Source organism: Spea bombifrons, chromosome 10 (genome assembly GCF_027358695.1).
Source record: "Spea bombifrons isolate aSpeBom1 chromosome 10, aSpeBom1.2.pri, whole genome shotgun sequence".
Classification (NCBI taxonomy): domain Eukaryota; kingdom Metazoa; phylum Chordata; class Amphibia; order Anura; family Pelobatidae; genus Spea; species Spea bombifrons.
In genome coordinates this window covers 39,567,507-39,587,897 of record NC_071096.1, presented here as the reverse complement: position 1 = coordinate 39,587,897, position 20,391 = coordinate 39,567,507, and the positions used below count along the sequence as shown (strand labels likewise).

At 50.5% G+C, this 20,391-nt stretch overlaps 3 protein-coding genes across 3 annotated transcripts in view; 1 reads left to right on the top strand and 2 right to left on the bottom strand.

Annotated features, from left to right (window-relative positions):
• CNGB1 (cyclic nucleotide gated channel subunit beta 1) overlaps positions 1-2,758 on the bottom strand; it is a 34,075-nt gene extending 31,317 nt beyond the window's left edge. The window contains exons 1-3 of the mRNA XM_053449823.1: positions 2,572-2,758; positions 2,025-2,137; positions 1,826-1,865 (exon numbers count right to left, since the gene is read on the bottom strand). Of these exons, the coding sequence (XP_053305798.1) occupies positions 1,826-1,865; positions 2,025-2,129 (145 nt within the window). The 5' untranslated portion in view covers positions 2,130-2,137; positions 2,572-2,758. The remainder of the gene's footprint in view (positions 1-1,825; positions 1,866-2,024; positions 2,138-2,571) is intronic.
• Positions 2,759-8,307: 5,549 nt separating this feature from the next.
• ZNF319 (zinc finger protein 319) lies at positions 8,308-10,509 on the bottom strand. Its single transcript, XM_053448434.1, has one exon. The coding sequence runs from the start codon at positions 10,173-10,175 to the stop codon at positions 8,487-8,489; it is 1,689 nt and encodes a 562-aa protein (XP_053304409.1). The 5' UTR covers positions 10,176-10,509; the 3' UTR covers positions 8,308-8,486.
• Positions 10,510-16,537: 6,028 nt separating this feature from the next.
• USB1 (U6 snRNA biogenesis phosphodiesterase 1) lies at positions 16,538-20,224 on the top strand. The gene is made up of 6 exons (XM_053448453.1): positions 16,538-16,823; positions 16,979-17,162; positions 18,924-18,977; positions 19,376-19,481; positions 19,655-19,738; positions 19,875-20,224. The coding sequence occupies exons 1-6, from the start codon at positions 16,709-16,711 to the stop codon at positions 19,977-19,979; spliced, it is 648 nt and encodes a 215-aa protein (XP_053304428.1). The 5' UTR covers positions 16,538-16,708; the 3' UTR covers positions 19,980-20,224.
• The last annotated feature ends 167 nt before the right edge of the window (positions 20,225-20,391 follow it).

The following is a 20,391-nucleotide window of genomic DNA, read 5'->3' as shown; positions in this document are numbered from 1 at the left end:
GGCACTAACCAATATCCCGTGTAAAGCACTAACCAATATCCCGTGTAAAGCACTAACCATCAGGCACTAACCAATATCCCGTATAAAGCACTAACCAATATCCCGTGTAAAGCACTAACCATCAGACACTAACCAATATCCCGTGTAAAGCACTAACCAATATCCCGTGTAAAGCACTAACCATCAGGCACTAACCAATATCCCGTGTAAAGCACTAACCATCAGGCACTAACCAATATCCCGTGTAAAGCACTAACCAATATCCCGTGTAAAGCACTAACCATCAGGCACTAACCAATATCCCGTGTAAGGCACTAACCATCAGGCACTAACCAATATCCCGTGTAAAGCACTAACCAATATCCCGTGTAAAGCACTAACCATCAGGCACTAACCAATATCCCGTGTAAAGCACTAACCATCAGGCACTAACCAATATCCCGTGTAAAGCACTAACCATCAGGCACTAACCAATATCCCGTGTAAGGCACTAACCATCAGGCACTAACCAATATCCCGTGTAAAGCACTAACCAATATCCCGTGTAAAGCACTAACCATCAGGCACTAACCAATATCCCGTGTAAAGCACTAACCATCAGGCACTAACCAATATCCCGTGTAAAGCACTAACCATCAGGCACTAACCAATATCCCGTGTAAGGCACTAACCATCAGGCACTAACCAATATCCCGTGTAAAGCACTAACCATCAGACACTAACCAATATCCCGTGTAAAGCACTAACCAATATCCCGTGTAAAGCACTAACCAATATCCCGTGTAAAGCACTAACCATCAGGCACTAACCAATATCCCGTGTAAAGCACTAACCAATATCCCGTATAAAGCACTAACCATCAGACACTAACCAATATCCCGTGTAAAGCACTAACCAATATCCCGTGTAAAGCACTAACCATCAGGCACTAACCAATATCCCGTGTAAAGCACTAACCAATATCCCGTATAAAGCACTAACCAATATCCCGTGTAAAGCACTAACCATCAGGCACTAACCAATATCCCGTGTAAGGCACTAACCATCAGGCACTAACCAATATCCCGTGTAAAGCACTAACCAATATCCCGTGTAAAGCACTAACCATCAGGCACTAACCAATATCCCGTGTAAAGCACTAACCAATATCCCGTGTAAAGCACTAACCATCAGGCACTAACCAATATCCCGTGTAAAGCACTAACCATCAGGCACTAACCAATATCCCGTGTAAAGCACTAACCAATATCCCGTGTAAAGCACTAACCAATATCCCGTGTAAAGCACTAACCATCAGGCACTAACCAATATCCCGTGTAAAGCACTAACCATCAGACACTAACCAATATCCCGTGTAAAGCACTAACCAATATCCCGTGTAAAGCACTAACCATCAGGCACTAACCAATATCCCGTGTAAAGCACTAACCATCAGGCACTAACCAATATCCCGTGTAAAGCACTAACCATCAGGCACTAACCAATATCCCGTGTAAAGCACTAACCAATATCCCGTGTAAAGCACTAACCATCAGGCACTAACCAATATCCCGTGTAAAGCACTAACCATCAGACACTAACCAATATCCCGTGTAAAGCACTAACCATCAGGCACTAACCAATATCCCGTGTAAAGCACTAACCATCAGGCACTAACCAATATCCCGTGTAAAGCACTAACCATCAGGCACTAACCAATATCCCGTGTAAAGCACTAACCAATATCCCGTGTAAAGCACTAACCATCAGGCACTAACCAATATCCCGTGTAAAGCACTAACCATCAGGCACTAACCAAAAAGGCATAAAAGTGCCATTTACTTACCTGGGGGGTTGCTGGTTTCTTTCACCATAGCCTCCACATTCTGAAATAGAAGCAGAATTATTCGCACATAGATAAGACAGTCACCATGTGCCTTACATTTTGGAGAATAAAACAAAAAGCAAATGGAGAAAACAAAAATGAGCCGTAGGGCTTCATGCGCACACGTACGTTGCACCCCTGCCCCAGGAAGTCCTCTCACCTGGACGCATTTTGCTGGTTCACTGCCCCCCTCCTGAGGGTCTGCAGCAGTTCTCGTCGGTGTTTCTGGGGGATGCGGGATGACTTTTTCAATCCAACCAAACATTGCAAGTCCTGCAGGAAAAGCAAATCATGTCCTGAAGTCAGAGAAGCCACGAGTGCTTAAAAAGGGCAACGACAGAGAATGGGTGCTTCCTCACATACTTTTTACATTTACAGAACATATAAATGGAACCTGTAGCACTATGACTCCTTGTCTTCTCCTTGGGATGTTGCCCAGGCTCCTACCGAGAATCAAGGCGTAAGCTAAGGTCTGTGCCTCGGTGCTGAAAGGATAAAGAACCACCATACAGAGGCACCTATCACCAATGTAACATACACCTCTACAGGGAACACTGCCAACCATTTACAGCACATGGGGACTCCTGAGCCTGCCGCTTACACTGAGTGACCAGATGTATGTGAAATGTCCTAGAGCAGACCCAGGAAACTCCTCTTTTTACTGCTGACATCTCTTCATCATGTTACGGCATATACATTGTCTTTACCTGCCACGCGTTTTAGGTGAGTATCTTCTCCACGGATGCAGGAGTCACTCAGGCACCCAGGCGAGGCAAGCAGGAGGACATGCGTCCTTGGACTTAATCTCCCTTGTGCAGAGTCAGCCGATTATAGCCTGATCTCGTTAAGTGACACACGAGTTAACTGGATTTCATGCTTACAGCCGTTCATAAACCCACGCTGGACAGCACTATGCAGGAGCTGGATATGTGTTACTATGATGCAATGGAGAGTTAAACACTTCCACTCTATCATATCATATGTGCATCATCAAGGGCTAATTCCTGTATGCCTGGCCCTGCATAATGCATTGGTAAAACACGCCTCACTGATTGCACTATACATTACACAGGGCCGGCTCAATGTCTTATCTATACATTATACAGGGAAAACACAGCCCACCCTGCAGGAAAAGCTCCCCTGGGTCAGTTCTTTCCCCAAGGAGGGGAAAGGTTTGCTACAAACTCCCCCTGGACCGACAGACATCAGCGTGATTCACATCTGCATGACTTTCACCCTAAGAGAGGTGCAAATTCTGTCATACCTTCCCAAAGTGACTTCCGCTTCATAATAATAAGCCCTGAGAAAATAGGCAGAAAGAAAACAAGTTTTATGGGTAAATTATATCTTGTATTTTCCTATTAATGCAAACAATTATTAACGCAGCCTGGATGGGCTTCACAAAGGGAGTAAAAAGGAAAGCTCTCGTGCATTTTGTTTCGGATAAAATACAAACTTTTTTGTAAACACTTACCATCCGGGAAACAGTAAACCTCTAGTGCGTTAAGCAGTGCAAAAACATATGACTTTGTAATTCTTAAAGGTATTCCGACGCGTTTCATTCTGCTTCTGTAACACAGGTCACTGCACGCGGTTACGTGCCCACAGCGGCTACGGCCGTTCTCAAGCATTGGAAGCTCGTTTGAGCAGGGCCTTCCTCACCTGTTGTCTCTGTAAGTCAATTTGTTATGTTACACACTACTTGTTATGTCCTGTCCACCCATTGTACAGCGCTACGGAATTTGATGGCGCTATATAAAAACAATAAATAATAATAATGTGTCCCTCGCAGCTCACTGCCTGGGAGTAACAGTCTCCAAAAATGCCAGCGACACACTGTCCAGACAGACACAAGGAGAGCAAGAGGTAAGCAAGACTGACGCAGGATCCCCGTCAACGAGACAACATCCTAACCGGCAACCCATCGATGCACGCAATATGCATATAGCAGAACTTCTCTTACCCAATTGTGAAGGCTTATTAACTCAGGAGGGCATTTAATCTGGCGTGGCCATCACTCAGACAAGGACCAGGGCTCGCTCGGTTCACATGGCCCACAAGTTGGCTGGATGACGCAAGCATTATAGCACCCATTACTACCCATTCTCCACAGAATGGGAATGGTCAGTACAGGGCATAAGCTGAGTGATGAACACTTAAGAACGAGCACGCCATATACCAGAGCTGAGAGGCTGGCAGAACAGGCTGCGGTTACACCATCGTTCTTTCCTTCAACATATGCTAAAAAAAAAAAAAGCTTACGACTTTGTGTCGGTTTGCGATATGCATCCCTCGGGTGATTAGTAAACCCTAATCGTCCTAAGCCCATTGAACGCTGCCTGAGCCTCACAAAGTATTTATTTGTACATCCTGGATAGATCAGCAACGCCACACATCACACGAGCTCTGGAATATCACCTTCTTTCCAACCTAAACACAACCATCTCGCACACACACACAATACGGTAACCTACCCATCTCAGGAGGTTACAGACATGGCAAGGCACGTCACACAGCCAAGGGGCATGGTGGGGCCGCTATTCACAGGTATACCTGAGAAAGAATGGACCAGCTTCACCAAAGCAGACAACAACTGGTCTAAAACTGGTTACTGATGGACAACAAAACATTTCCGAGTTTGAAAAAGTGGTCTTATTACCATGGCAACACATGGAATGGATGGCTTCTCAATGGACAATTCCATTGCATAGGACCACTCTTCAAACATGGCACAATTAGAGAAAAATATTATCTGCCGCCTCTATGGAAGAGAGCCCGGCCTGTGTCAGTAAGAGGAGGCCAACGTTATACCAACGTTATACCGGTGTATAGACTGACATGGACTTCATAGATGTAAAACACTTTGGTTGGGTGTATTCAACATAACAAAATCAGAGAAATGTCTGAATTAGGTTGCACACCGAACGTTCTATATCAGGCTCACTTGTTTCAATAATAATAATTATAATAATAATAATAATAATAATAATAATAATAATAATGTCTGAATTAGGTTGCACACCGAACGTTCTATATCAGGGTCATTTGTTTCAATAATAATAATAATAATAATAATAATGTCTGTATTAGGTTGCACAGAACATTCTATATCAGGGTCATTTGTTTCAATAATAATAATAATAATAATAATGCCTGTATTAGGTTGCACAGAACATTCTATATCAGGCTCACTTGTTTCAATAATAATAATAATAATAATAATGTCTGTATTAGGTTGCACAGAACATTCTATATCAGGCTCACTTGTTTCAATAATAATAATAATAATAATAATAATAATAATAATAATAATAATGTCTGTATTAGGTTGCACACCGAACGTTCTATATCAGGCTCACTTGTTTCAATAATAATAATAATAATAATAATAATAATGTCTGTATTAGGTTGCACACCGAACGTTCTATATCAGGGTCATTTGTTTCAATAATAATAATAATAATAATAATGTCTGAATTAGGTTGCACAGAACATTCTATATCAGGCTCACTTGTTTCAATAATAATAATAATAATAATAATAATGTCTGAATTAGGTTGCACACCGAACGTTCTATATCAGGCTCACTTGTTTCAATAATAATAATAATAATAATAATAATGTCTGTATTAGGTTGCACACCGAACGTTCTATATCAGGGTCATTTGTTTCAATAATAATAATAATAATAATAATGTCTGAATTAGGTTGCACACCGAACGTTCTATATCAGGCTCACTTGTTTCAATAATAATAATAATAATAATAATAATGTCTGTATTAGGTTGCACACCGAACGTTCTATATCAGGGTCATTTGTTTCAATAATAATAATAATAATAATAATGCCTGTATTAGGTTGCACAGAACATTCTATATCAGGGTCATTTGTTTCAATAATAATAATAATAATAATAATGTCTGTATTAGGTTGCACAGAACATTCTATATCAGGGTCATTTGTTTCAATAATAATAATAATAATAATAATAATGTCTGTATTAGGTTGCACAGAACGTTCTATATCAGGGTCATTTGTTTCAATAATAATAATAATAATAATAATGTCTGTATTAGGTTGCACACCGAACGTTCTATATCAGGCTCACTTGTTTCAATAATAATAATAATAATAATAATAATAATAATGTCTGTATTAGGTTGCACAGAACATTCTATATCAGGCTCACTTGTTTCAATAATAATAATAATAATAATAATAATAATAATAATGTCTGTATTAGGTTGCACAGAACATTCTATATCAGGCTCACTTGTTTCAATAATAATAATAATAATAATAATAATGTCTGTATTAGGTTGCACAGAACATTCTATATCAGGCTCACTTGTTTCAATAATAATAATAATAATAATAATAATAATAATGTCTGTATTAGGTTGCACAGAACATTCTATATCAGGCTAATTTATTTCAGTAATAATAATAATAATTATTGTAATTAGTTTGTATTAGGGTGCATGGAGCCCTGTATATAAGGCACATTTGTTTCCTTTATTAGTAATTATTATTAATGTTATCGCTATTGTTATACCTTGAGAGAAAATGTGACCGGGCAATGCCAGGAACTGGGTGAGGGTCCTTACTGCAACTTGCCACAACGTAAATGGGCATAGCTGCTCTCAGGGTGACTCTCCCCGGGTGCCCCTTCCTCTCCTCACACAGATACGCTTCTCTTTCAACGGTGACTCCTCAGTCCTCCTCCCCATGGGCCCTCTCAGGTAATGCCCCAGCCAACTATCACCAAGAAAATGGGGTCGCCTGTGGCCTCGGGTACCTACCCAGAGCTCTCTAGTGCCCTCCAGCCCTCGCAGGTACCTTCCAAGACCCCGCTCCGTCCCCCGTGGTGGTTCCTCCGGGGCCGGACGTTCTGGCGGGAAAACATATTACCTCAGATTGTCCTGCAGCCGGGCGTCACATGCACGCGCACACTATGCTCTCCAATGGCCAAGCTGCGTCCGCAGTGCGGCATGTGAGAACACGCCTAACCTCCGACCGTAACGCAACGCACTCACAGCAGTGCGGAGCGGTACGTGTATAGTAACGATTTTCTATACATAATATATACCGTATATATATATATATAATAGTATTCCACCTCACACTTCACATGTACGTGAATGACCAAGGGGGGCCTTCGTCTCCGCACACACATACCCCGATACCCCCGGGTGCCCCTTCCTCTCCGCACACAGATACCCCGGGTGCCCCTTCCTCTCCTCACACAGATACCCTCCGGGTGTCCCTTCCTCTCCACACATATAACCCAGGGGCCCCTTCCTCTCCTCACACAGATACCCCCGGGTGCCCCTACCTCTCCTCACACAGATACCCTCCGGGTGTCCCTTCCTTTCCACACATATAACCCAGGGGCCCCTTCCTCTCCGCACACAGATATCCCGGGTGCCCCTTCCTCTCCTCGCACAAAGACCCCCGGGTGCCCCTTCCTCTCATCACACAAAGACCCCCGAGTGCACCTTCCTCTCCTGACACACATATACCCCCGGGTGTCCCTTCCTATCCTCACATAGATACCCCCGGCTGCCCCTTCCTCTCCTCACATAGATACCCCCGTCTGCCCCTTCCTCTCCTCACATAGATACCCCCGGCTGCCCCTTCCTCTCCTGACACACAGATACCCCGGGTGCCCCTTCCTCTCCTCACATAGATACCCCCGGCTGCTCCTTCCTCTCCTCACATAGATACCCCCGTCTGCCCCTTCCTCTCCTCACATAGATACCCCCGGCTGCCCCTTCCTCTCCTGAGACACAGATATCCCCGGGTGCCCCTTTCTCTCCTCACATAGATACCCCCGGCTGCCCCTTCCTCTCCTCACGTAGATACCCCCGGCTGCCCTTTTCTCTTCACACATATAACCCAGGGGCCCCTTCCTCTCCTCATACAGACTGCCAAGGGGATCCTTCTTCTCCAGAGTCGGGCAGTAGGTGTTTGTCTGTACTCATAAAGACATAGCCTAAAACACAGGGGTTTGTTTCTGTGTTCACACAGAGATAGCCTAAAACACAGAGTGGGGCAGGGGTTTGTCTCTGTGTTCATACAGACATAGCCTAAAACACTAAATGTGGGGCAGAGAAAGTGTGTGTGTGTGTGTGTGTGTGTGTGTGTGTGTGTGTGTAAATATGTGCCAATGCATATGTCAGTTACCAAGGGGGGCCGATGGGGTCACTTGGCTTTACCCAACACCCCCCCCCCCCCGCCAAGCTTCAGCCCTCCCCATTTGTTTTCTGCTCATTCATAAATACATCTTGTGAAGATCAGACTTATGGACACACGCTGGATACGTATGTCTCAAAGGACAAAAAGAAATCTACAGACAGCCCCTGAAGCCGTCTCTTTTGCAGGTTAACGTGTGCGGTATCTTAAACCTCTCTCACTTATTTGGCACTCAGTAAATGGCGGCTGTTAAAAACTGTTTTCTTTTTTATTTAAAAAAAAAACCCTTTAAAGCGATAAACACAAGGACAGGCAGACATGGGGTAACAGTGCAGGGTGTTTGTACATGTCATGTGCCGACAAGGTGCATTTAGCATTAAACAGGACAGGGTGTAGAGGGTTGGTCCCTTTGACGGTAACGGTCTGTTAGGACAGACAGGAGGCCACCTGGTAGCCTCCGTCGGCAGTGTGCTGAGCGCTGTGTTCCTGCAGCAGGCCCAGCTCGTGGAACCGCTCGCCGCACCACAAGCACTTGTACTGCTGCTCCCGGTTGTGAACACTTTGGTGTTTGTTTAGATGCTCTCGCTGTTTGAAGCTTTTGTCACACGATGGGCACTTATAGGGCTTTTCGCCCGTGTGTACCCGCCGGTGCCTTTGCATGTCCGAGGCGTATTTGAAGCGTTTTTCACAGTCTGAACACTTGAGCGGTTTCTCCCTGGCTGGATCGCAGCGGTGCTGTACAAACTCTGAGGAAGAGAAAAAGCGGTGCTCGCATGCAGTGCATCGCAGAGGTTTCTCCGTGCAGTGGGACGCCTGGTGCTTCTGCAGGGCTGAGGACCGCTTATAAGCCTTGTGACAAACCCCGCACTGGAAAGGCCGCTCTGAGCTGCTCTGCCCACACTTGTGCCGCAGAAGCTCCTGCGACTGGCTGAAGCCGCGCTGGCAAGCGTTGCATTTGAAGATGCTCTCGGCCCCGTGCTGGTGGAAGAGGAGCTGCGTCGGCTGGCCCAGACCTTTCTCGCACACGGTACATTTGGCTGGATCGTCTGCTTTGTGCGTGCGTCGGTGCCTCATAAGCGCGTATTGCTGCTTGAAGCTCATTTGACACAGGTCACAGTGGAAAGGCCGCTCTTCGCTGTGGGTGCGCTCGTGCTGCCTCAGGTCTGACGGCCGGCGAAAGGTTTTCTGGCAGGCGCTGCACTGGAAGGGTCTCTCTCCAGCAGGAGTACAGGGGTGCTGCATGAGCTGTGCCGACTCCTTGAAACGCAGCAGACAGGTCTGGCACTGGAACAGCTGCTCGCCGGCGTGGGCATACATATGGCGCAGCAAGTGCGAGCGGTGCTTAAAGCTCTTCTCGCAAACAGTGCACTTGTAGGGCCGCTCTGAGCTGTGAGTGCGCTTATGGTGCACGAGGTGCGAAGACTGGCTGAAGCTTTTGTCGCAAAGGGTGCATCTATAGGGCTTCTCTCCTGTGTGGACGCGCTCGTGCCGAGACAGCTCGGAGAGGTGCTTGAATGGCTTCTGGCAGAGGGTGCAGCTGAACGGTTTGTCGTGGGAGTCCTGGCTAAGTACGGAAACGCTGGGGACTGGAGGCCGCTCTGCCTCAGAAGCCTTGTATGTTTTCTCACAGATGGAGCATTTGAGGGAGCTGCCGTTATGGACATTGTGGTGCTGGGCAAGCGAGGTAAGTAGCGAGAAGCCCATTTTACAGACACCGCACACAAATGGCTTTTGCTCAACCTGTGTGCATTGGTGCTCAAGGAGATCGGTGGCTTGATGAAAGATCTTCAGACACTGCGTGCACTGAAACGAGCGGTCCTGGCTCGCCGGGGCCACACACTGATGGTCCTGTGGATTTGCCAGATGGGATAGGTCATGTCCGCACAGCCCGCACTTGTGTATAGGCTCACTGGATGGTATTGGAGGGTGCGGAACCCCAAGGTCTGCTTGAAGCAGGATGCCATAGACAGCACAACCTAATGTGTTCTCAGTAGAGCCTGTAGTGGTGACGGGGTGCTCGCCAAGTGTGATGGCCCCAGGATGCTGTGCTGGTTGTTGCTGGTTGGGCTGGAGCGAGGCAGAGGGGGCCTGGGCTTGGGGCCAGCCCTCCGACATACTGAGAACACAGGGGGTCTCAGGGTGTCAGAGGCAACACAGAAAATGGGACTTAAGGAAAGAGTCAAGACAGCAGAACCATCCTATACAGCTACGAGCCGCTCGGCATGGATGGAGCGCAGAGAACCCTGTAAAAGAACACACAGTGTGAACACGCAGCGTGTGCTGCAGCGAGACAGCATCTATGAACCCTACGGTGTCCCCGACTGCCTGTCTGTCACCAGAGCTCTATCACACGGACACCACAAAATACTAAACAACGGGACCCGAAACCTCCCAGCCGCATGCACCGTATTACCAGCACAAAACACAGCAGGTAATCCATACGAGAAGCACAGACCATTTGTTTACAAATCCACTGCACTGTGGCCCCCGCAGCCCACATCAGGAGCCAACATTCCCTCGGACCCACCAGCAGCCACGGGTTCGAGTCCCTCCACATGTCATATGGCTCTGCACCTGCCACCCTCCAGTCTTTACCCACAGACACCATGCATAGTGGATAGAAAGATACCTACATACCCGAGTGCTAAGTGTGAGGGACCCCTGCGTAGGAGCTGGAGAGCGCTGCTCTATTTGGAAATGAAGCAGCTCAGTGTGAAGGCATCTGGTGCAGGGGTAGTTGGGTGTAGTGGCATCAGTAGGTGCTGGGTGAGGAGGTACACCCCCATTATTTGTGTGGGATCTCTGCTACTTCTTATTGGGGAGCCTAGTGCTAGTTATGTGTGCGTTTAGGTGCAGTTTTATTTTTTGGAGAGGAAAACAGTCCTAGTTTGGAGACCTCTGTGCAATTTGGGGGCAGTCATTCTGAGAGCCCATAGCAATTGAGGGGTGTTATTTTAGGGACCACAGAAAAAGAGGGGGGTAGTTGGAAGGTTTTCTATTGGACATCAGTGCTAAATTATTTTGCTGTTTAGGGGTCCTAGTTAGAGGCCAGTGTGTCGGATTATCAGTGCCGTTTAGGTGTTGGGGGCCCGTATGCTGGATTATAAACACCGTTTAGGTGTTGGGGGGCCGTGTGCCGGATTATCAGTGCCGTTTAGGTGTTGGGGGGCCCGTGTGCCGGATTATTAGTGCCATTTAGGTGTTGGGGGCCCGTGTGCCGGATTATCAGAGCTGTTTAGGTGTTGGGGGGCCGTGTGCCGGATTATCAGAGCTGTTTAGGTGTTGGGGGGCCCGTGTGTCGGATTATCAGCGCCGTTTAGGTGTTGGGGGCCCGTGTGCTGGATTATCAGTGACATTTAGGTGTTGGGGGCCCGTGTGCAGGATTATCAGCACCGTTTGGGTGTTGGGGGGCCCTTGTGCCGGATTATCAGCGCCGTTTAAGTGTTGGGGGGCCGTGTGCCGGATTATCAGTGCCGTTTATGTGTTGGGGGGCCGTGAGCCGGATTATCAACGCTGTTTAGGTGTTGGGGGGCCATGTGCCGGATTATCAGTGCCGTTTAGGTGTTGGGGGCCGTGTGCCGGACTATCAGCGCCGTTTAGGTGTTGGGGGGCCGTGTGCCGGATTATCAGTGCCGTTTAGGTGTTGGGGGGCCGTGTGCCGGATTATCAGAGCCGTTTAGGTGTTGGGGGGCCATGTGCCGGATTATCAGTGCCGTTTAGGTGTTGGGGGGCCGAGTGCCGGATTATCAGCGCCGTTTAGGTGTTGGGGGACCGTGTGCCGGATTATCAGAGCCGTTTAGGTGTTGGGGGACCGTGTGCCGGATTATCAGCGCCATTTAGGTGTTGGGGGGCCGAGTGCCGTTTTATCAATGCCGTTTAGGTGTTGGGGGGCCGTGTGTCGGGTTATCAGTGCCGTTTAGGTGTTGGGGGGACGTGTGCCGGATTATCAGTGCCGTTTAGGTGTTGGGGGGCCGAGTGCCGGATTATCAGTGCCGTTTAGGTGTTGGGGGGCCGAGTGCCGGATTATCAGTGCCGTTTAGGTGTTGGGGGGCCGTGTGCCGGATTATCAGTGCCGTTTAGGTGTTGGGGGGCCGTGTGCCGGATTATCAGTGCCGTTTAGGTGTTGGGGGGCCGTGTGTCGGATTATCAGTGCCGTTTAGGTGTTGGGGGGCCGTGTGTCGGATTATCAGTGCCGTTTAGGTGTTGGGGGGCCGTGTGCCGGATTATCAGTGCCGTTTAGGTGTTGGGGGGCCGTGTGCCGGATTATCAGTGCCGTTTAGGTGTTGGGGGCCCGTGTGCCGGATTATCAGTGCCGTTTAGGTGTTGGGGGCCGTGTGCCGGATTATCAGCGCCGTTTAGGTGTTGGGGGGCCGTGTGTCGGATTATCAGTGCCGTTTAGGTGTTGGGGGGCCGTGTGCCGGATTATCAGTGCCGTTTAGGTGTTGGGGGGCCGTGTGCCGGATTATCAGTGCCGTTTAGGTGTTGGGGGGCCGAGTGCCGGATTATCAGTGCCGTTTAGGTGTTGGGGGGCCGTGTGCCGGATTATCAGCGCCGTTTAGGTGTTGGGGGGCCGTGTGCCGGATTATCAGTGCCGTTTAGGTGTTGGGGGGCCGTGTGCCGGATGATCAGTGCCGTTTAGGTGTTGGGGGGCCGTGTGCCGGATGATCAGTGCCGTTTAGGTGTTGGGGGCCCCGTGGGGTACGTGCACAGTACCCCGAGCCACACGCTGAAAGGATGCGCTGCACGGACGGCTGGATTCCCAGAGATATTCGAGCCGAACCATGTAGGCCATACTCGAAGCAATGGACTTTCCTGCTCCCTCCAGCCGCCTACCACACGCGAGTTCCCGCGCCACTACCCGTTACCTGTCTGGGAGCTGGACCGGTGGGGCCTGCAGAGTTGAAATGGGCACATCCGGACGGGCGACAAGAGGCGGGGCGAGAACCATAGACAACTGCCCCCTATCGGCCACCAGTGGGAGGAACGACAGCACCGCGACCGGGCACATGGAAGTGACAATCACTCGCATGTAACGTACGTTCCCCCCATAGTAACAAGCGTCCACGGGGTGATAGAGGTAAAACCACTGGGGTATTGGGGTACGGCCACTGAGTGTAGTTGACGGGACTGTGTCTGTGGGCTACGGCCACTGAGTGTGGTTGACGGGACTGTGTCCGTGGGCTACCGTCCCTGAGTGTGATTGACGGGACTGTGTCTGTGGGCTACCGTCCCTGAGTGTGGTTGACGGGACTGTGTCTTTTACGTACGGTCCATGCAGGATGTTCGGGTAAGGGGGGCGGAACTCTTCGAGCTGCTTGGTTTCCAGGAGGAAGAGATTGTGCGGACTCCGCTCTCTCCGCGTGAACAGTGGCTTTAGTAAGTTACAGCAGCTCTGACGATGAGGAGGAAGTGGCCGGATCTGCTTGCAGGTGAGCACCGGGCTGACATTGGGGCATATTTCTACGCAGTAACATTATCAACGGTTCCAGTATACACTGCCACCTGCCCCAGTGTACATTATCAGCCGCTCCTTCATAGGTGTGCAGTGCCACCTGCCCCATTGTACATTATCAGCCGCTCCTTCATAGGTGTGCAGTGCCACCTGCCCCAGCGTACATTATCACCCGCTCCTTCATAGGTGTGCGGTGCCACCTGCCCCAGCGTACATTATCAGCCGCTCCTTCATAGGTGTGCAGTGCCACCTGCCCCAGTGTACATTATCAGCCGCTCCTTCATAGGTGTGCAGTGCCACCTGCCCCAGTGTACATTATCACCCGCTCCTTCATAGGTGTGCAGTGCCACCTGCCCCAGCGTACATTATCACCCGCTCCTTCATAGGTGTGCAGTGCCACCTGCCCCAGTGTACATTATCACCCGCTCCTTCATAGGTGTGCAGTGCCACCTGCCCCAGTGTACATTATCAGCCGCTCCTTCATAGGTGTGCAGTGCCACCTGCCCCAGTGTACATTATCAGCCGCTCCTTCATAGGTGTGCAGTGCCACCTGCCCCAGTGTACATTATCAGCCGCTCCTTCATAGGTGTGCAGTGCCACCTGCCCCAGCGTACATTATCAGCCGCTCCTTCATAGGTGTGCAGTGCCACCTGGCCCAGTGTACATTATCAGCCGCTCCTTCATAGGTGTGCAGTGCCACCTGCCCCAGCGTACATTATCAGCCGCTCCTTCATAGGTGTGCAGTGCCACCTGCCCCAGTGTACATTATCAGCCGCTCCTTCATAGGTGTGCAGTGCCACCTGCCCCAGTGTACATTATCAGCCGCTCCTTCATAGGTGTGCAGTGCCACCTGCCCCAGTGTACATTATCAGCCGCTCCTTCATAGGTGTGCAGTGCCACCTGCCCCAGTGTACATTATCAGCCGCTCCTTCATAGGTGTGCAGTGCCACCTGCCCCAGTGTACATTATCAGCCGCTCCTTCATAGGTGTGCAGTGCCACCTGCCCCAGTGTACATTATCAGCCGCTCCTTCATAGGTGTGCAGTGCCACCTGCCCCAGTGTACATTATCAGCCGCTCCTTCATAGGCGTGCAGTGCCACCTGCCCCAGTGTACATTATCAGCCGCTCCTTCATAGGCGTGCAGTGCCACCTGCCCCAGTGTACATTATCAGCCGCTCCTTCATAGGTGTGCAGTGCCACCTGCCCCAGTGTACATTATCACCCGCTCCTTCATAGGTGTGCAGTGCCACCTGCCCCAGTGTACATTATCAGCCGCTCCTTCATAGGTGTGCAGTGCCACCTGCCCCAGTGTACATTATCACCCGCTCCTTCATAGGTGTGCAGTGCCACCTGCCCCAGCGTACATTATCACCCGCTCCTTCATAGGTGTGCAGTGCCACCTGCCCCAGTGTACATTATCAGCCGCTCCTTCATAGGTGTGCAGTGCCACCTGCCCCAGTGTACATTATCAGCCGCTCCTTCATAGGTGTGCAGTGCCACCTGCCCCAGTGTACATTATCAGCCGCTCCTTCATAGGTGTGCAGTGCCACCTGCCCCAGTGTACATTATCAGCCGCTCCTTCATAGGTGTGCAGTGCCACCTGCCCCAGTGTACATTATCAGCCGCTCCTTCATAGGTGTGCAGTGCCACCTGCCCCAGTGTACATTATCAGCCGCTCCTTCATAGGTGTGCAGTGCCACCTGCCCCAGTGTACATTATCAGCCGCTCCTTCATAGGTGTGCAGTGCCGCCTGCCCCAGTGTACATTATCAGCCGCTCCTTCATAGGTGTGCAGTGCCGCCTGCCCCAGTGTACATTATCAGCCGCTCCTTCATAGGTGTGCAGTGCCGCCTGCCCCAGCGTACATTATCAGCCGCTCCTTCATAGGTGTGCAGTGCCGCCTGCCCCAGTGTACATTATCACCCGCTCCTTCATAGGTGTGCAGTGCCACCTGCCCCAGTGTACATTATCAGCCGCTCCTTCATAGGTGTGCAGTGCCACCTGCCCCAGTGTACATTATCAGCCGCTCCTTCATAGGTGTGCAGTGCCACCTGCCCCAGTGTACATTATCAGCCGCTCCTTCATAGGTGTGCAGTGCCATCTGCCCCATTGTACATTATCAGCCGCTCCTTCATAGGCGTACAGTGCCACCTGCCCCAGTGTACATTATCAGCCGCTCCTTCATAGGCGTGCAGTGCCATCTGCCCCAGTGTACATTATCAGCCGCTCCTTCATAGGTGTGCAGTGCCACCTGCCCCAGTGTACATTATCACCCGCTCCTTCATAGGTGTGCAGTGCCATCTGCTCCATTGTACATTATCAGCCGCTCCTTCATAGGCGTACAGTGCCACCTGCCCCAGTGTACATTATCAGCCGCTCCTTCATAGGTGTGCAGTGCCACCTGCCCCAGTGTACATTATCAGCCGCTCCTTCATAGGTGTGCAGTGCCACCTGCCCCAGTGTACATTATCAGCCGCTCCTTCATAGGTGTGCAGTGCCATCTGCCCCATTGTACATTATCAGCCGCTCCTTCATAGGCGTACAGTGCCACCTGCCCCAGTGTACATTATCAGCCGCTCCTTCATAGGCGTGCAGTGCCATCTGCCCCAGTGTACATTATCAGCCGCTCCTTCATAGGTGTGCAGTGCCACCTGCCCCAGTGTACATTATCACCCGCTCCTTCATAGGTGTGCAGTGCCATCTGCCCCATTGTACATTATCAGCCGCTCCTTCATAGGCGTACAGTGCCACCTGCCCCAGTGTACATTATCAGCCGCTCCTTCATAGGTGTGCAGTGCCATCTGCCCCAGTGTACATTATCAGCCGCTCCTTCATAGGTGTGCAGTGCCACCTGCCCCAGTGTACATTATCAGCCGCTCCTTCATAGGTGTGCAGTGCCACCTGCCCCAGTGTACATTATCAGCCGCTCCTTCATAGGCGTACAGTGCCACCTGCCCCAGCATACATGTCACCTGTAATGTGTAACTCACGTTAAGTATACATTGTTCAGGGCCGGCCGCGTAGGAGAGGCTGTCTGGGTGTCATGCTGTTTGAGTTTCTCTGTTGGGAGGGCCAGTCTGGAGAGCGTGTTGGGATAGAAGTGATCATGGAGATGGGTATGTGACATCACGTGTGTAACGTGTCTCTGTCCCCCTAGAGTGGCCCCTCTTCTCCAAGTACCAGAAAGCGTATTATGCATGTTTCAAGACCCAGACGATGTAAGGAAATCCGATGATGTCACTCAACATGGCGGCCGAATCCGCAGTTTTAAACATGAACGGGGCAATTGGGCCACACATGTGTATGTTCCGTGTAAGTATCAGATGCACGTTACGGATTCCCGTGATGTCTGATTATCCAGCGTGCTTATGGAGCGTGTGAGAAACTGCTGCCGCGTGGTCTCAGCTAAGCGCCACGTATGGCAGCAGGTTGGGGTTCCAGGCCAGTTACCCGCGTTCTTCTTTCAGGTCAGCCACATGAGGAATTTCAAGACCTGCTTGAAAAAATGGGCTCACTGTTGGTAAAACACGGAGTTGCATTGACTACGATGAAAGAGTTTCACATCAGCCAATCACAGACCGTTGTATTACGACATCACTGGATCAATCCATTTGTGCAATCGCTCAGGGTCCGCCTGGGCTCCATGCACCGGTGAGTACCTTTTCTATATGGTGTGTTGGGCCGGTGCTGGACTGTATGCAGTGCTCGGTGCCTGTCCCGCATGGCATTTCTTTCTTATTGTCTGAGATTCGATGAGCACCTCGACAAGGGGGAGATGGCGCCAGTTTATGTACTGTGTTGGGGCAGATGATAGGGTGCGATATTATGCTGGCGCCTTGGCAAAGGGTGGAACGCTGAATTGTTCCATTGCTCTCTCCATACTTCTCTATGGAGATGGTCGATTCATGAGAGGAGCAGCCATCTATTTCCAGTTCCCCCGAGGGAAACACTCCCATCACACGCAGTAGCATTCTTGTGGTGATGGGGAATGCTCTGCTGGTACTTGGGGAGGGCCCGATGCTCGTGTGGTAGGGTCTGTCGAAGGGTCCATAGTGGTGGGGTACGGTACTTGGATAGTGTGTAAGGGTGGACCAGGGTGTGTGCAGTACTTAGTGGAGAGGGGGTCAGATGATGCATATAATTTGGTGGGGGTGTTATGGGGCAAAGTACTCAGTGAGTGGGGGGGGGTCAGATGGGTGCAGTGTTATGCGGGGATGGGTTGGTGATGCCAGGGCTTGGCGGGGGATTAGTTGGGTGCACAGTATTCAGTGAGTGGGGGGGCGGTCAGATGGGTGCAGTGTTATGCGGGGATGGGTTGATGATGCCAGGGCTTGGCGGGGGATTAGTTGGGTGCACAGTATTCAGTGAGTGGGGGGGGCGGTCAGATGGGTGCAGTGTTATGCAGGGATGGGTTGATGATGCCAGGGCTTGGCGGGGGATTAGTTGGGGGCACAGTACTCAGTGAGTGGGGGCGGTCAGATGGGTGCAGTGTTATGCGGGGATGGGTTGATGATGCCAGGGCTTGGCGGGGGATTAGTTGGGGGCACAGTACTCAGTGAGTGGGGGGGGTCAGATGGGTGCAGTGTTATGCGGGGATGGGTTGGTGATGCCAGGGCTTGGCGGGGGATTAGTTGGGGGCACAGTACTCAGTGAGTGGGGGGGGTCAGATGGGTGCAGTGTTATGCGGGGATGGGTTGGTGATGCCAGGGCTTGGCGGGGGATTAGTTGGGGGCACAGTATTCAGTGAGTGTGGGGGTCAGATGGGTGCAGTGTTATGCGGGGATGGGTTGGTGATGCCAGGGCTTGGCGGGGGATTAGTTGGGGGCACAGTATTCAGTGAGTGTGGGGGTCAGATGGGTGCAGTGTTATGCGGGGATGGGTTGGTGATGCCAGGGCTTGGCGGGGGATTAGTTGGGGGCACAGTATTCAGTGAGTGTGGGGGGGGGTCAGATGGGTGCAGTGTTATGCGGGGATGGGTTGGTGATGCCAGGGCTTGGCGGGGGATTAGTTGGGGGCACAGTACTCAGTGAGTGGGGGGGGTCAGATGGGTGCAGTGTTATGCGGGGATGGGTTGATGATGCCAGGGCTTGGCGGGGGATTAGTTGGGGGCACAGTATTCAGTGAGTGTGGGGGGGGGTCAGATGGGTGCAGTGTTATGCGGGGATGGGTTGGTGATGCCAGGGCTTGGCGGGGGATTAGTTGGGGGCACAGTATTCAGTGAGTGTGGGGGGGGTCAGATGGGTGCAGTGTTATGCGGGGATGGGCTGATGATGCCAGGGCTTGGCGTGTGGGGGGGGCAGTATTCAGTGAATTTGTGGGTGGGTGCGATACTCTGCAGGATGCTGGGGATTATTGACCGTAAGATTTCATGGCTGCTGTTCATTAATTCATTGTTTTTTTGGCGGCCTAAAGGTTTCTCTGCATCGCTGACAGGATACAGGTTTATACCAACAAGGAAAGAACCCGGTGAGTGGTGAGAAGCTATCACATTCCTGTGTGTTGTGTCCAAGGGGGCTGCTTTAGGGCCACACTGTCAAGGAATTTAGCTGTATATTCTGTTAATTGCCGGCTCTGGGTCATCGCTGTGCAGTGCGTATGAGACAGATTTGGGATAATGTGTGGGAATTATCGCTCCCCATGTGAGTTGCTTTCCTAAAGCAGGAGTTCGTATCTCAACTGTACATTATACAGGGCCGGCTGCCTGATTGGACTATACAGAGCTGGCGTATCTACCACGTGGTTATCTCTCTAGCAGCCGCCTGTATTCTAGGCAGAGCCTAAACACTGAACTGAGCCATGTTATCCGTGGTTTCGCTCATTCAGGCGGCAGCCGTGTGCGTGACCTCTTTCATCTCTCTGCCTAGAACGTTTGTGGGCTTAGAAGTCTCCGTGGGAAGTGACCATCTGCTGGAGGTTGTGTCGGAGGTGGACCAGTCCTTGAAGGAGTTTAATCTGGAGACTTTCTACCAGGTGATTGTTTCTCGCATCATGTAACATGACCGTTCCTTCGTTTTCAGTACTAGGTTTATGAAATGCAGAGTCCGCGCTCTGTTGTTTTAATCCCTGTGGCTACCACCGTTGCAGTTATAATTCACCATGCCGTTCAGACGTTGCTTTAACATGTTCCGGGGCTGTGTCTGTAGGACCCTTCCTTCCATGTGAGTCTGGCCTGGTGTGTGGGAGATGCTGCCGGGAAGATAGAAGGACCCTGCCTGGAGGAGCTGCAGGTAGGATTCTTACACTAGCCCTCCAGTCTTAAACGTCTCTGGAATGAAGCCTGCTGGGGTCCCCCTGTCATTCAGATTAATCTATCAACCCAGGGAAATGCCTGCTTTATTTACAACGTTCTTCTGATAACCGCAGAAAGCGCTGGACGCTCACGAAGACGCTGAGAGACTGACACGCTTCTACGCTGAAGAGATTCGATGCAAAGCTGGGAACAAAGTCTTCTGTATTCCTCTAAAATAAGACAGACGCTGGCGGAGAAGGTCTGAGCGGTGTGAAGGACAGTGAGGGGTTATGCAGCTAAAGCCAAAAATCCACACAATAGACCAAACTGTCGCAACTGATGCAACTTGCAGCAAAGCTAACAGACTGGCAGGTCCATTCCGTGCCGCTCTATGACCGTACGGACTCTAGCCGGCAGGAAGTATGTCTAATGTTGTCTGTAAGTTTATCCCCTAACCTTTCTAATAAAACTCACTGAAACGATGGCCCGTGGTGCAGACGTCTTACTATCATCAGTGCTCCTAGTTTAGGAAATCCTCCTCATACTAGACATTTGTTAAACATTTCCATGTCCGCTTTGCGTTCCGGTTTTGTGGGAAGATTTAAGTCATTGATTTAGCTATAGATTAATCGGGGGGCTGTATAAACCCCG

Coding starts and splice junctions, on each gene's coding strand:
- ZNF319 (XM_053448434.1), bottom strand. CDS start 10,175: ATGTCGGAGGGCTGGCCCCAAGCCCAGGCCCCCTCTGCCTCGCTCCAG.
- USB1 (XM_053448453.1), top strand. CDS start 16,709: ATGTTTCAAGACCCAGACGATGTAAGGAAATCCGATGATGTCACTCAA. Junction 16,824..16,978: donor CACACATGTGTATGTTCCGT/GTAAGTATCAGA, acceptor TTCTTCTTTCAG/GTCAGCCACATGAGGAATTT. Junction 18,978..19,375: donor ACCAACAAGGAAAGAACCCG/GTGAGTGGTGAG, acceptor CTCTCTGCCTAG/AACGTTTGTGGGCTTAGAAG.